The sequence below is a fragment of the Dipodomys ordii genome, unplaced genomic scaffold (assembly GCF_000151885.1).
Source record: "Dipodomys ordii isolate 6190 unplaced genomic scaffold, Dord_2.0 Scaffold127, whole genome shotgun sequence".
In the NCBI taxonomy this organism is placed as follows: Eukaryota; Metazoa; Chordata; class Mammalia; order Rodentia; family Heteromyidae; genus Dipodomys; species Dipodomys ordii.
In genome coordinates this window covers 589987-605603 of record NW_012267343.1, presented here as the reverse complement: position 1 = coordinate 605603, position 15617 = coordinate 589987, and the positions used below count along the sequence as shown (strand labels likewise).

The window sequence follows — 15617 nt, the reverse complement described above, 5'->3', positions numbered from 1 at the left end:
CCCACAGGATGAAGCTCAAGTTCAATGGCATGTCCTCCCAATTCTCCCACTCTCCTGCTTTACCTCCTCTGTTCCCCCGGCTCTTTTCCTCTTCTTGTTTGTATTTCTTGAGCACCCGCTAAATACCAGGCATACTTCTAAGCACTGGGGATAAAAAAAAGCTGTGTACAAAATAAAGATCCTACCCTCTGGGAGCTTACATTGTAAAGGGGAGAGAATCCATGAGTCAGTTAATGATTCAGTCATGGGAAAAAAACAAAACGGAATATTGAACATTTCAGGAAGGGGAGGGGGGTTTGATCTAGGCCAGGAGAACCTGGGAGGGCCTTTCTAAAAAGGTAACACTTGTCATCCTATTGTCCTCTGGCTCACACAGTTTCTAATGAGAACATTATGCTTACTCTTTGTTCCTATAAACTTAATGGGTCTTTCCTCTGGCTGCTTTAAAGATTTTATCATTATTGGCTCTCTGAAAGAAGTTGGTTGTAAACTGTGTGTGTGTGTATGTGTGTGTGTGTGTGTGTGTGTGTGTGTGTGTGTGTTATTTCTTAAACTTCTGGGAAGGCAGAGAGAGATTGGTGGGGATATTCACTCATCATTCTTCTCCCTCCCAATCCGCCCCACCATCACCAGGCCATAAAGGTCTTTCTCAACTGCTGGCAATCTGGACAGGATGGGAGGGGTATTTTTTTTTCCATTTCAACTGTACTGGAATTTGAACTCAGGTCCTTCTACTCTCAAGGCAGGCTTAACTTGAGCCATGCTGTCAGGGCTCCCTACACCCACCTGAGTTATTTTTCTTATAGGGTCTCATATTTTTGCCAAGGGCCAGAATAGCTATGATCACAGGCAAACACCACCATCTTCCCACCCCTCCTCCACTATTGTTGGAGACAAGGTCTCTTCTCTTTATGCATCCCAGATTCTCAATCCTCCTGCTCCCTCCCATGTAGGCTACTGCCCCTAGCTTCCATAGGGATATTCTAGACCTGGATTATATCCATGCAAACGTGTTTTCATGCAAATGCTTCTACTGGTCACTTCTAATATCTTTTCTCTAAGGCCTGGCCATGGAGAGGCCAAAGATATCATCCCACTTAGGCCAAAACACAGTTCCGACTGTGTTAATCCATTCTAGAGACAAAGTTTTTGAAAAGTACACTTGACTATGCCGTTCTGCCCCTCCCATCATTTTCTTCTGTTGAATTTTGCAAAAATTCTACTGTCATGTCTTCACGTTCATAAGGGATAGCTTTGGTGCTAAGTTTTCTGTTAATCTCATCCAGTCAAGATTTCATTTCAGAGGTAATATTTTTTGTTGTTGTTGTTTTGTTTTGTTTGAGATGCAATCTTACTATCTAGCCCCAGGCTGGCCTTGAACTCACTATGAAGCCCTAGGCTGACACTGAACTTGTGATCCTCCTGCCTCAGGCTTCTGAGTGCTGGGATTATAGGAGTAATACACTTGGATGTATTTTCTTCTCGAAAAGTTCCCCTTGGTTCTTTGTCCTCTATGTCTCCCTTCGTTAGCTAATCTTTTCCTTAAAATATTTGAAATAGTTAGAATAACTGTATTTTCTCTAGGAGTTCCATCATTTCCATCCTACTAGTTCCAGCTAATAATTTTCCCTATTGGTATAGGTTCATTTTCCCTGCTTTGTGATTTTTTTTGTAGTACTGGGGGCTGAATTTGGGGCTTTATGCTTGCAGGTGCCCTCTGGCTGAGCTATATGTCCAGTCCTGTTTATTGCTGGTTATTTTTTCTACTTCCTGCCCAGGTGCACACCTGGATCACAATCTACCTATTTAGCTTCTCATCGTTGTTGGTATGACAGATGCCTGCCACCACATCCAGCTTCCCTCTGTGGAGAAGGTTTTACCTAGGCAGGCTGTGACTGTGATCCTCTCCTGTCAGCCTCCTTCACAGGTTGGATGGACAGGCATGCACCACAATGCCCAGCTATGGGTAGAAACTCTTTTCATTAACTTTTCTGCTTGCACTGGCCGTGAACTGTGATCCTCCCATTCTCAGTTTCCTGAGTAGCTAATGTGAACCACGGATGCCCAGCTTGTTTACTGATATTGGACATTTGTGATATTATAACTCTAAATATCTGGACTTTGTCTACTTTTTAAAGGGATGGACTTTGTTTTGCCCATCGGTTATTGGCAAGTGTGTTGGTTATTGTTCAGGGATACCTCGAACGCATCAACCAGAGTAGATCCACTGTATACTTTGAGACGGAACTTCTTTGGACTCTCTGTTCTGTCCTTTCATAGCCTGAATGCCTCTCTGCCTCGTGTGAGCTCTTTGCTCAGTTTATCATTTTGTGGCCATAGTTTGTCCAGCTTGGTGGGTGAACACATGGCTCAAGACTCAGGAGAGACTCCCAGAGACTTTTGGAGCTTGTTTCCTGCTCAGCTCCTGGCTGTCCAGAATCCTGCCCTATAGTATCAGCTACTTCAGTCTTGCCAAAGCTCCCATCTCCATCTCCCTGCTTTCTCAGTGTCTCCAGCCTCTGTGTGTGTCCCCTACCTGCCTTACGGTCCAGACATTGCCTCCAGACAAGAGGCAGAGGCCGCCCTAGGACTCACCTTGGTTTCTCTCCCTTTTCTCAGGGCTCATAATACTGAGCCAGCACCTACTGTCAAAAGCCTAAGCGTTATTTCATATATACATACTCCTCTGTTTCTGGCAGTCTAGACTCTACCCGAATAGAGCCTCTGTTATTCCATCCTGACCAGCCCCACGCATCTCAGCAGGTAACACAGGAATAGAGACCAAGTGAGAGAATATGTCTTTTTTTGTTGTTGTTTGAACAGCTGGGAAGAGCACTTCAGGAAGAGGGAACAAGAGGAACAAAGGTCCCTTTTGAATGACAGCAAAGAGTAAGCAAGGGGGGAAACACAAAGGATGGATCAGGTAACATCCTGTAGACCATGATAAGAAGCTAGGGTTTTAAGAGCATTGGAAGTTTGAGCAAGAAAAGGAACTTGATCCAACTTGTATTTTAAAAGGATCTTTGGCTCCAGTGAGAAAAATTAGCTGGAGGCAGAGGGGCGGGAAGAGGGCTGTCTGTGAGCAGGCTGTACTGGCAGTTCTAGTTACCCAGACCAGGGTGGGAGCAGCAGAGCTGGCTAGACGTGGTGACATTTGGGATGCATTTGAAAGTACATTTGCAGGGCTGCTGATGAATTGGCTGTGGGAAGGAGGAGGGACAGAAGAAATAAGGATGACTCAAGTTTTGGGGCCGAGTGACTCATTTAATGCCACTCAGGTACCGAGATAGGAAAGACAGTGGACAGTTGGTCTGGGAGAGAAGACACAAGTTTGACTTGAGACAGGTTATGTGTTTGAGCCCCATAGTTATCTCTGCCAGTGTTCAGTAGGATATCCCTACCTGCGGCTCTGTTGGAGACTAAGATTTTAGAAATACTCATTTAGGCATCAGTGACTTATAGATGTTTCTACAAGCCATGGGGATAGAGATCATTTAAGGAGTTAGTAGATAAGAAGCTTCGTTTCCAAGAGTTGATCCTCCCAGGTCTGGAAGAAAAGGCCTGGGAGCAGTTAGGAGGGCAGCTGGGAGCATGTGGCATATGCTGTCCCCGGCTCCCGCTCAGCAAACCCTGAAGCGCCCCATGAGCACGCCCTCCTCTGGAGGCCTTGTTAGCCAGTTAATTCTCCCATTTCTGTGCCTCCACCATTAGGTATGTGCCCTAGGTGGCTCTGCTAACAAGGACCTCCAATCCTCAGCACTTCTCAAACCATGACACACAGCCATGTCTCATGGGAGGCCAGGAAAGGCATTAGAGAAGTTTAACATCAGAGGCACTCAAGGGAAGGTGCTCCTGAGGCGGGATGTGAGCAGCTCCTTGGAAGGCATTGGACAGGAGTGAGGACCAGTGAGACGATAAGACAGTAGGCTGGGCGGGTCAAGACCGAGAACAAGGGGTGGCACAGGTGGTATCTAAGAGAAGGGAGTCAGATCTGCTCCGCAGGACCGGAGGCAGGGAAGCTGGACTGGAAAGTGACCAATGCCAGTCTAAGGCTTGGTTTTCCAGGCTCTGCTCCTTGGTACATGGGTATTCCAATTATGGTTAAACTCTGACTGGGTCCTGGTTTCCTATAAGCTTCCTGGCACTTCCTCAAACACAACTTTGAGAAGTGTCATTGTTACAAGCTGTATAGTAATTGTAAAAAACTGTCATTTAGTGATTGTTGTGCGTTAGGTACTGTGCTCTTGTATATAGCTTGCTTTCTGCCTTATCCCATATTTCTTCCTCCTCCTCCTCCCCCTCCCCCTCTCCCTCCTCCTCTTCCTCCTCTTCCTCCCCCTCCTCCTCCTGCTCTTCCTTTCTCTCTTTCCTCCCTCTCTTACCTTCTCTCCTTCCCTCCCTACTACTGAGGCTTGAATTCAGAGCCTCATATTCTCACCTGGCTTTTTCACTCCAGGTTGGTGCTCTACCACCTGAGCCACATTCCCACTTGTAGCTTTTTGCTGATTAATTGGAGATGAGTCTCATGGACTTTCTTGCCTGGGCTGCCTTCAAACTATGATCCTCTGATCTCAGCTTCCTGAGTAGTTAGGACTACAGGTGTGTACCAGTGCCTGGCTTCACACTGCTCTCTCTTATGTGAGCATAGCACAGCTTGGGGAGGTGGCCTCTGCTTACAGATAAGGCAACGAAGGCACATAAAGATCAACTTGCCAAGCCTACCAGCTAGAGTTGCTACAATGGAGAACTCAAATTTGCTGGAACTCAGGGTATCTAGAACAAACTCAAGGCCTTGACCATTAGGCTGCTTCTGGGCCTCCTTCCTGTGGGGGTATCCTGACTTCAGAGTGAGGAGCAGGTCACAGAGAACAGAGAACAAAGAGGTGGATCAACTTGAGGTTTAGGAAAGGTGTCTCTTATACACATGTAAGTTTTGGAAAGGGTATGGGCCAAGGACAGAATTAGCTACAGGGGACAACAAGAAGATACAATCAAGCCATGGGGTGGGAAGAACATTCTTGAAAACTGAGCTTAGAAACCTTTCCTTTGCATGTATATTTTGGCCACATGAATCATCTGTACACAAATAGATTTTGCTATTTAAGCCAAGGTCACAGCTCTGCCGCAAGAACACAGATTGGAGGGCATCTTGCTGGAGCTGCTCGGACAATGACAAGGGGACCAGTTGGAATGCCAGGGCAGCCACGTTGCTGGGCAGCAGATGACAGGGAACCTGCCCACAACTGAGCAGTGCCAGCCACTGCTGGGGCCAGCGTGATTTCCCAAGTAGTTATTGTGGCTATGACTGGCAAGAGATGACAGTCACATGTTCCACCCAAATGTAATTTTGTTGGCTTGAGTTTATATTCTGGAATGCTGTTGTCTAGGCCAGGCCTAGGCTACAAGTGAGAGGAGCTTTTTTTGGGGGGAAAAAAAAGAGCTTCCTTGTTTCTAGGCAGAACATCACTGCCTGCAAATCCCTTCTACCATCCTTCTCTCATTCCAATTTCAACCAATCAGGGAGGCAGGTAGGGAAACTGAACCTACAAAGATAAATTCAATAACTTATACCAGATCGCACAGCATGTGATGACGGAACTAAACCTTTGCTTTCCAAGTCAGTATGGGTATCTGCAACCCTGCAGATACCTAGCAAGGGATAGTCTAGCAAGTGATTAAAAATGCAAACAAGAGAACAGAATCTCACTTCCTCTCAATCACTACATGCCTAAACTGCACCATGAAACAAATTCTAAACATCTAAGACTTTATACCTTGTCAGTGCACTTCACAACACTCCTAAAACGGTAGGGAGGAAGAAAGAGTGGGTGACTTATAGAGAGAAAAACAGAGGTGCTGGGTGGTAAAGAGACCTTCCAAGGTCGCAGCCAGCAGAAGCTTTATTTCTAAGCTCCAAGCTCTTCTTTTAGCCACCCCCCCCCCCAGCCTAGAAGCATCCAGTGTGGTGAAGCTGTGGAAAACACTCATAAGGCTGAGGTTCCATGTTCAAACCAGCAGCTCCCTCTGTCCACCCTCCTGTTCCATCCCAATAGCTGCTCATTGTTGCCTGTCCACACAAGACAAGAAACAAAACAACCGTCCTGGCTCTCCTCTCTTGCCACCAGGACCATGCCAGGGTTCTGAGGGTTGGCCATGCTTTCTGGAGCATACAATAGCTGTCACAATGGAACAGATGTGGCCACACGATCCCCAGCATGACCCCTGGACGTGGCCTCATCACAACTCTTTCCTCTGACTTCAGTCTTGGGTGCACAGGTCAGGCCCCCACATCAAAGTCCTTCTCATTTGCTTTTCTAATGTCTCAAAGCACCTGCTGATGTGGCGCTGACATTCTGCCTGGGAACCATAACAAGGCATAGAGGCCAGATGCCCAAGGACAGATGTCCAGATGACAATGATCTCCTCCTGGTACTGATCACTGCTTGGATCCCCCTCCCTAGGCTTCTGGGGCCTGGAGATCCTACTTCTGGGCACCAGCCCCACAGAAGCCGCTCTGAGCTTGAGGCTGCACTTGGGGAACAGAGTCCTCTCCTCCCACTGAAGGAAAGCCTGTCCATGGCAGCCACTGCCCCATTCCCTCTTCTCACTCATTCCGTGCCCATCACCTTCCAGCCATAGACTGGAACCAATCATTGAAACACTGCATGGGATAAAGAAGAATGTTGCAGACCACACGCTTTATGACATTGCCTTGTTAAAGCTCAACAACAACAACAACAAAACCCAATCCAAATGAGACAATATTGCTTAGAAGTATGTTTGTGAATAATGAGAGCATTTAACAAGGGCATGCTAAACCTACAACTGAGGATCCCCGTTACCCTGGTGGGGGATGGGACAGGACAAATACAGTCACTAAAGAGCAAGGGTTGGAAGGTGGGTGAGAGATGATGGGCTTTTTTTTGTGCTGCCTGGTTTATAAATATGTTCCATATATCAGCTGCTATTTTAAAGACCAGATGGGAAGGATCTTAGAGATGCTTCTTCCTCTTGTATCTGTTCTGACTTTGGAGCCTCTTCTGAGTGCCTGGCCTTGGTGTTCCCTGCCCTGCCTGGCCAACTTAGTGACCCGGAAGATGTTCTGCCCTTGTTCTCCATTGCCTTCCCTCCTACTTGCTAGCTCCTGCATCCTCCCTAGAGCCTGCAGTCCCCCCGGCTGGGGGATATGATGGATGCTTTCAGTGCCGGTCCTGCCTGACATCTCTGCAGCGTTTGATGCCACCTACTGGCCCAGCCCCATCTTCTGTGAACACCTCTTCCCTGGCATTTTGGGGGCCTCCCCTCGTGATCCCCCTTCTATATCTCAAGCACTTCTTGGCCTCCTTTGCAGGCTCCCTACCTCTAAGCTGTCCTTTAATTAAGCGGAGGTGCCCACAGGGGTGTTCTCTGACCTCTTCTCACCCACATCTTTTTATATCTTCTGTTACTGTCTGAATGCAGATGAGTTCTCATTTCTTTCTCCAGCTCAGGCCTCTATCTCCTGACTTATGCTGCAAATAGCTCCTTGAATTTCCCACTTTGGTACAACACAGGCACTTCAAGTCCAATTCCTGGCCTTCTCCCCACTGGTCTGAGTCTGGTCCTCTTCCTGTGGCCTCTGTCCAAGTAGCTAAGCCCACCTGCATTATCTGCCTCAGTTCCTCTCTCTTCTCTGTCCCTTACCCCACCCAGTCACCAAATCTAGCCCCTCAATCTCCCTTAAATGTTGCTCAAATCTACCTATTCTCTACGCCTCTGCAAAGACCTTCCTATTCAAAGCCAGAATCTTTTGCTTGTGCAAAAGCAATTGTCTCACTGGAGATCTGTCTGAGACCAGCCTTGCCGCAATCCATTCTCTGCTCTGCATGCACTGTGTTCTTTGTGATGTGAAAATCAGAGTACACTCAGTCCCCTAATTAAATTCCTCAGTGGCTGCCTGCCCTTCCTACCCCAAGGCTCTCCATGACCCTGCCCCCTCCCTACTTCCTCTTCCTCTTTCCTCCTCTCTCTCCACAGCTCTTCCTCAAACCTCATCCTCCCACCACACTGAACCTCTTTCCAGTGTCTCAAATGCACTCAGCTTTCCTCTCACCTCCAGAGCAAAACCATGTCTCTACCAAGAACACTGTGGCACCTGCTGTTATCCAGTCTTAATGGCTCCACTTCTTACCTTGGGGTTCATTGGAACTACCATTCCTTCCAGGAAGTCCTCCCTGACCACTCTACTCCAACCCGGAGAATATAGGTCTGTTATTCAGTTCTAGTACATGGAACATCCCTATAATAATCCCTGTTGAAAGGATTTGTCTCTTACTGTGGACACTACACAGCAGGCATCAGGAATCTAACCTGCTTTCTCACCAGGACCTAGAGCAGTGCCTGAGCCCCTACTAAGCAGCTGATAAAATTTTTGAATGAATGAAGGAATGTATGAGTGATGCTCTGTATCACATCTGTTACTTGGCTGAACTCTTACAATTAGTACTATTACTTTCATTTTCAAGTTTCTCATGAGAAATCATATAGCTAGTCGACAGAAAGCAGGAAGTCAGGCCACGCTTCACACCAACACTCACATCAAGGCTCCCTTCATCCCATCAGAGGCCACAGAGCCCTCCCTGGGCCCCATCAAGGTGGAGAATTCAAGATGAGAGCTGGCAATGGTTACCTGGAAGCAGGTGGGCCCCGGCCGCCCCGTGGGGATGTCCAAGTGGTAGAAAACTTTGAGCTCTGGAGTCAGGGCGATGACAGTCTTGATCACCAAGGAGATGATGTCAGACCACACCTTCTTGATGTCCACACCCTTGGAAGACAGTCTATAAAGAATGCTAGAGAAAGTCCTCTTGCTGCCCGTGTTGGCACTGTCCGAGTGGATGAAGTTGTTGCTGTGGATGTTCAGCGAGTAGTTGGTTAAGTGCATAAAGACATGGTGCATGTTTTGGGAGTTGGGTTCCTGGTATGGCTCTGTACAAAATCTAGAGAGTCCATCTTTGGCTATATAAATCTCTAAGGGTTCTAAGGACTTTAGTAAGACATACAGACGAATATCAAACTTGAGCTTGTCGATAAGGAGAGGTTTGCAGATGTATTCCTGGACCACTGCTGGCCTGCTCTGCAGGGTCCCAGTCAGGCGGATGTCGCTGGGGTCTTTAATGAGGTAGATTCCATCACCCTGACAACCACCATCAGGCTTCACAATAAAAGTGGGCTTCCAGGAGGGGTCGCCTTCTTTCACCACTTGAACCTGTTGAGAGGAGAGAGTGGTTGGCATCATATTCGTTTCTGCGCTAGATATCCAAGCACAGAAGCATTTTGGCAAACATTTGGTGGAGGAGCAAGAAAAAGTGATTCCCCCGTTACTGAGTGCTCATTGAACATCTCCCATGAAGACAATGCTGTGCAAGGAACTGAGATAGAGAATGGTCCAGAATCTCCTGCTCCAGAGGACATGAAGAGAGGCACTAGAATGGTAACCACAATGCATTGGTTCAGCCCTCATTTCCCCATTTATTAGCTATACCATTGAGCAAGTTTGGGAACTAATATTAAAGACGATGGTCTAATGCCATTTGTGAGTGCCTAAGATGCATCTGATACTGTATTTGGTACTTCACATAAGTTATATCATCTAACACACACAGAATACATGGTTGTTCCATTTTTACAGGAGAAGAAACAGAGATGGTGCAGCTGTTAAGAATGTGGGTATTCTCCCAAAGAATATTCCAATTAATAAGTGAGAAAGTAAACTGAACAGATATTTCTCAAAATAAGTACACATGACCAATGTATTCACAAAGAAGTGCTTGGCTTCCTTAGCCATAAAGGAAATGCAAAGCAAAACTACACTGAGATTCCCTCTCACCCCAGTCAGAATGGCCATCATCAAGAAAACAAACAAAGAATGGTGGAGAAGATGCGTAGGAAAAGAAACCCTATACATTGTTGTAGGAATGTAAATTCAGGAAGCTGCTGTGGAAGTCAGTACGGAGGTTCCTCAAAAAAAAACAAAAAATACAACTACCTTGTGAACCTGCCGAACCACCTGTGGGCATACAACTGAAGGACTGTAAGTCAGCATATAATAGAAGTACCTGCACATCCATGTAACAAACTATGGAATCAGCTTGAGATGTCTACCAACAGATGGATAAGGAAAATGTGATATGTACACAAATGGAGATCACAGCCACAAAGGAGAATAAGATTTGTGGGGAAATGGGTAGACTTGGAAATCATCACATCAAATAAACCATTTAATTCACACGTGGAATCTAGACTAAGGAAATAGAATGAGTAACAAGAGTATAAAATGGAGAGATTTTTTTCTGGAGGGGGGAGGGTGTGGAAATAGAATGAGTAACAAGAGTATAAAATGGAGAGTTTTTTGGGGGGTAGAAAGGAAAAAGAGAAAAGGGGAAATGAATATGATCAAAGTACTTTATTAAATGTACGAAAATAGAATAATGAAACCCATTAAATTGGTTCAGACAGGAAGGAGGGTGTATAAGAAAGAATAACATAGGGTAAATTTGATCAAAATACATTATATGCATGCATGAAAATACTGCAGTGAAGCCTTTCTATGCAATTAATACGTGCTATCTAAAATTTTTTAAAAGGTTTCAAAAGTGTGTGGGTGTCAGAGTCAGACAACCTGGGCTGAGGCCTTGGCCCTGTCTCTTCCTGTTAAGTGACTTGCCCAAGTTACTTGTTCCCTGTGACTTTCTCATCTATTAAATAGGAGAAAGATTGTTCAGAGGATTCAATGCAACAGCTAAGCACGCAGAACCTGACATGTTGAAAGACAACCAAAAGCCTAGCTACTGCTATTTTTAACAGATGAAGTAACTTGCCAGCGAACTGGGGGGATGGGGAGGGGGAGGGACAGCATCAGATCTAAAATCTAGAGTAATGACTTTAAAGCCCCATACGTTCCTCCATGTTCCTTCCAAACCCTCTCTGGGTCATTGTGAAGACTGGATAAGCTGAAACGTGCAAGGACCAAGCATTAATACCAAAACGGAGCTGGTACAGGAGTGACAGGTGCTTTATCATTTACATAATCAGTAAGTTCATCTGGTAGTTTTGGCTGATCCTTCCATCTGGGGAGATCTTTTTGAAACTAGATTCTGTTACCTACCACGTTTGTTCTCTTCCCAGCCCAAGAATAGCAGGACATTCACATAAGGTATTAGTTAGGCATTTCCCCAGTCTGGATCTTACCTGTGTTTATGCATAACAAATATGTATCTGAAACCAGTGCCAGTGGCTCACGCCTGTAAATACTAACTACTCAAGACGCTGAGATCTGAGGATCATGATTCAAAGCCAGCCTGGGTAGGAAAGTCCCTGAGACTCTTATTTCCAATAAACCACCAGAAAACCAGAAGTGGCACTGTGGCTCAAGTGGTAGAACACTAGCCTTGAGCTGAAGAGCTGAGGGACAGTGCCCAGGCCCAGAGTTCAGGCCCTACAACTGACAAAAAAAACCCAAAAACAACAACAACAAACAAATCCCACAAATATGTATCTGGTTCCTCCAATGCTATGGCTTGAGTGTGGCCCCCAAAGTTCACATGTTGGAAACTTTATTCTCAGAATCAAACATTTATGGTATTTGCAAGCGGAGACTTGAAGTACTTAGGACTAGAGGAAAGGTCATGCGGGTGAAGTACCATGACAGCATTAGTGGCTCTCTGAGAGGAAGAAAGACTACAGCCAACACTTGCTCTTCTGCCCTGCGATGTGACACCCTCCACTGTATTAAGATTTAGCAAGAAGGCCTGACAAGATGCCAGCACTTTGCTACTGAACTATACTGGGCTTTTCTGTTTATGGAACCGTAAGAAATACATTTCTTTATAAACTAGTTTCAGGTATTTAGTTATAGCATCCAAAAGTGGTCTAAGACATCTGAGCACTTATGAGATGTTTTATGTATCACTGTATATGCCACTTACTGGGGGCTTGAACACAAGACCTGTCATTTAGCTCAAGGTTGGCACTCTACCACTTGAGCCACATTTTCACTTCCAGCTTTTTTCTGGTTCATTGAAGAATCCCATGGACTTTCCTGCTCAGGCTGGCTTTGAGCCAGGATCCTCAGATCTCAGCCTTCTGACTAGCTAGGATCACATGTATGAAACATCCACACGTAGCCTAGCCCTGTGCAGCTCTGAAGACTGGATGGACAGCAATGGCAGAAGCGTTCTTCATCAGAGCAAAGGAACAGGAGGAAGTGAGAAGCTGGAAACAGAGGGAAGAAGACACCGCACACTCTGCAGTTTGGAGCTGTAACAGCACAGTGTCTGGCAGGCTGGACTGGTGGCTCTGCCCCAGCACTGGACTCCCCTCCACATCCACCTCTGCTGTGTGAGCCTGGGCCAGGCCACCTGCACTCTGCACTCTGAGTTGTACTTATCTCTTTGACCAGCCTATATTTCTAAGTGAGGCTTTTGCCGATTCCTTGGACACTATCAGTTATGCTGGGCTTGTAAAAGATCTTTAACAATGGAGAAACATTTAAAAGCCTTAATAATGGTCTACTTCTATTGTTTCCCCTTTGTCAGCAAGTCTTGGGAATGGAACTTCACAAGAGATCAATGCAAGCCTCCCAGGCCCCTCCCCTGAGCCTGTTCTTGCTACATGACCTTGATATTTACGTAGTCATTTCATATTCTTCCAAGGTACTCACACACATGGCCCTTTACAGTAAATAGGAGCGTGCTTGACAAATGGTCATTATGGATCAGGAAGTGAAAAATGTCAACTTTGCACTGATGGGTAATTTTTCCCTCTGGAATGCTTTTGCTAGGCCAAGATACTAACTGTTCAATATATTATCAGGAGCAATATTTTCTCCTTTGAATTCAGCATATGCATCTTAAATAAATTAAATGACATGGTCAATAGTCACTGTCATTCATTGCCTTACAGAATATTTCTTCTGGTCTTTGCTGAGTAGTAACTACAAATCAAGATTATTAATATGAATAGAATGGTTGAATGTTTGGAACTGAAAAGATCCTCAGAGATCAACACCACCCAATTCTCTTATAATGCAAAGGGAAAGTTGAGGATTAGAGAGATGACTTGATTTTTGCCTTGGATCCCATAACTGGGTTGATTGACAGGATGAGGACCTAAGGTCTCATGATCCTATCTCAGGATCACTGAGCTGTTTTTAACCTTTGATAAGGTACTGAAGGCCTCTTTTCCTGCTTACTATGCAAAAGACTCAACATCTCAGACAGTGTTGGCATCCAATCTCATAGTAAAGACTTTGACCCCTGAGCACAGCTGGCCGTCTTGGAACTGAATCCATGGATCCAGGGATGGCTGAGATTGCCCAGTTTCCAATCTCCTATCGGAATTGCTGGTGTGCTAAAAGACAGGTGTAATCTACAAGCAAGCCTCAACATTGGTCAGAATGAAGTTCCCTTAGCCACAAGACCCTAGAGCCACTTCTTTAACGGAAGAGAAATTTTTATTCAAGGGACACCCTCTTTTCCAATAAGTTAAGAACAAGTATACTGATCCTTACCAAGAAGTTATAGACCAGAATCAAAATACACCTGGGCGCCAGCCCCAGATATTCTGATTTTATAGGCCTTGGCTGAGACCTGTGTGTGTGTGTGTGTATGTGTATGTGTGTGTGTGTGTTAGAAAAACACTCCAGACAGTTTTGATGTGTATTCTCTCTGAGAAGCACTAGACTAACATGAAATCAAAATATAGTGTGAGGAAGACTTACACTTAAGCTACATCTGATCGTATCTCTAGCTTACCAAAAGCTGCTGTTGGATGTGAAATCCATTATCTTGAAACTGTATACATGGATGGCTAAAAGAGATACACACAAGATGCTGCTGGATTACTTGGTGCTCAAAAGGGCTATTGAAAAATTTCTGCATCTTTTACTGCCCCCTGGTGGATATTTAAGAAATGAGTGACACAAAGAGAGAGGGAGAGAGAGAGAGAGAGAGAGAGAGAGAGAGAGAGAGTGTACGTATGGTCTCCCAAGTAATCAAATTCTTCTTTAGAGACAGAAAATAGAATAATGTTTGCGAGGGCCTAGAGTAGGGGGCTGTGGGGAGTTAGTGTTTAATGGGCACAGAATACCAGTTTTGCAATATAAAAAATTTGTACAAGAGTTGGGAGCTTGGCTTAAGTGGCAGTGCTCCTACCTGGCAAGCTTAAGGATTTGGGTTCAAATCCCAGTGCCACCATCATACAAAAAGAAGTTGAACAGAGGGAAGGTAGTAGCACTTGGCCAACAAGGCGAAAGTATTTTAGGCCACAAAACTTTAAACTTAGAAATGAATGTCTAAGCTGATACTCTTTTATCATGTGCATTTTATTCCAACTTTTAAACTAAAAATTTCTTATTCAAATAGCGTTCCGGCAAATTAGGAAAAAATACTGACGTGAAAAATAGAAAAATCTGGATTGGGGTTCTGGCTTTGTTAGGTAATTTCTGACTGTGTGACTTCCTGAGCTTTATTGGATTTTCCTATAAAATAAAGGGGTCGCCCTAAGGTTCTTGGCTTCAGCCAGCTAACAAGTGCTGAGCTGTGATTTATCTTGACATCACTGCAGTTGAAGGCTGTGTTACAAACACGCAGGGGGCATTAATCACACCAGAGAGGTCGTACTGTGCTGTTGTGATCAGTGCACTGGGACAATCTATAAGAGCAGGAGAGTAGGATGGAGATTTATGATGCCTTTGAGGCCGGCATGGGGCATCTGGGAGAAGCAAGCTAAAATATTTGGAGGGAGAAATTCAATGATTGGAATACCAAGCCACAAAACATCATTAGCAGCAAGGGGCAGGTAGGAGGACAATTTCTGAAGAAATACTATGTCTGCAATACCAGGGAAGTCAAAGCCAATTAGAGCAGTCCTTTGTCACACGGGAGGATTTGCATTCAATCCTAGCCACCCAGACCCTAGGTGGCAGAGGCACAGGCAGGAGCTGGGATTTTCTGCAAAACCAAATTGCTGGTAGACAAAAATAGATGTCACAAAGTGCACCTGACACAGGATGCTGGGACTGGGCCCTGCCAGCTGCAGAGGGCTAAGCCTGGTACCCAAGACAAGTTCCTACCCCCAGTGTGCAAGGCAGCTTCTGAGGACAGTTAAGGCGATCTGTATCTAGGTGATGGAGGCCAGTAGAGGGACAGAGTGGGAAGTGGAATGGTGGGGCCAAGAGGAAGAGCTTGAGCAGATTATAGAAGGCAGGAGAGAGCAGGATTCCCTGGATAGAAAGGGGGCGTGCACATAAAAATCCCAACAGTGAGACCATCTGGGGCCAGACAACAGAACTGACAGCAACACATACTAACTGAGCATTTACTATAGGCTAGGAACTGCCTGCATACATTCATTTAATTACAATAATCCTGTATTACAGATCAGAAAAGGGAGGCTCAGAGATGTTAAAAAAAAATAAAACTAGCCAGAGGCTACATATCTAAGAGCTTATGGAGCCAGAATGTGAGCCCAGACAGATTCTAGATCTGAGTCTAGAATAAACAAGGCCGGTATGTGAGGAAGGGAAGTGGAAAAAGATCAAGGTTGGGTAGAAAGAAGGGGCCTGACAGGGAAGGGCCTTG

General features: G+C 45.4%; 1 protein-coding gene across 1 annotated transcript in view; it reads right to left on the bottom strand.

Annotated features, from left to right (window-relative positions):
* The window catches only part of Ttll11 (tubulin tyrosine ligase-like family member 11), a 224790-nt gene that overhangs the window by 136940 nt on the left and 72233 nt on the right, over window positions 1-15617 (bottom strand). Inside the window, exon 5 of the mRNA XM_013030101.1 lies at window positions 8669-9244. Coding sequence (XP_012885555.1) covers window positions 8669-9244 — 576 coding nt within the window. The remainder of the gene's footprint in view (window positions 1-8668; window positions 9245-15617) is intronic.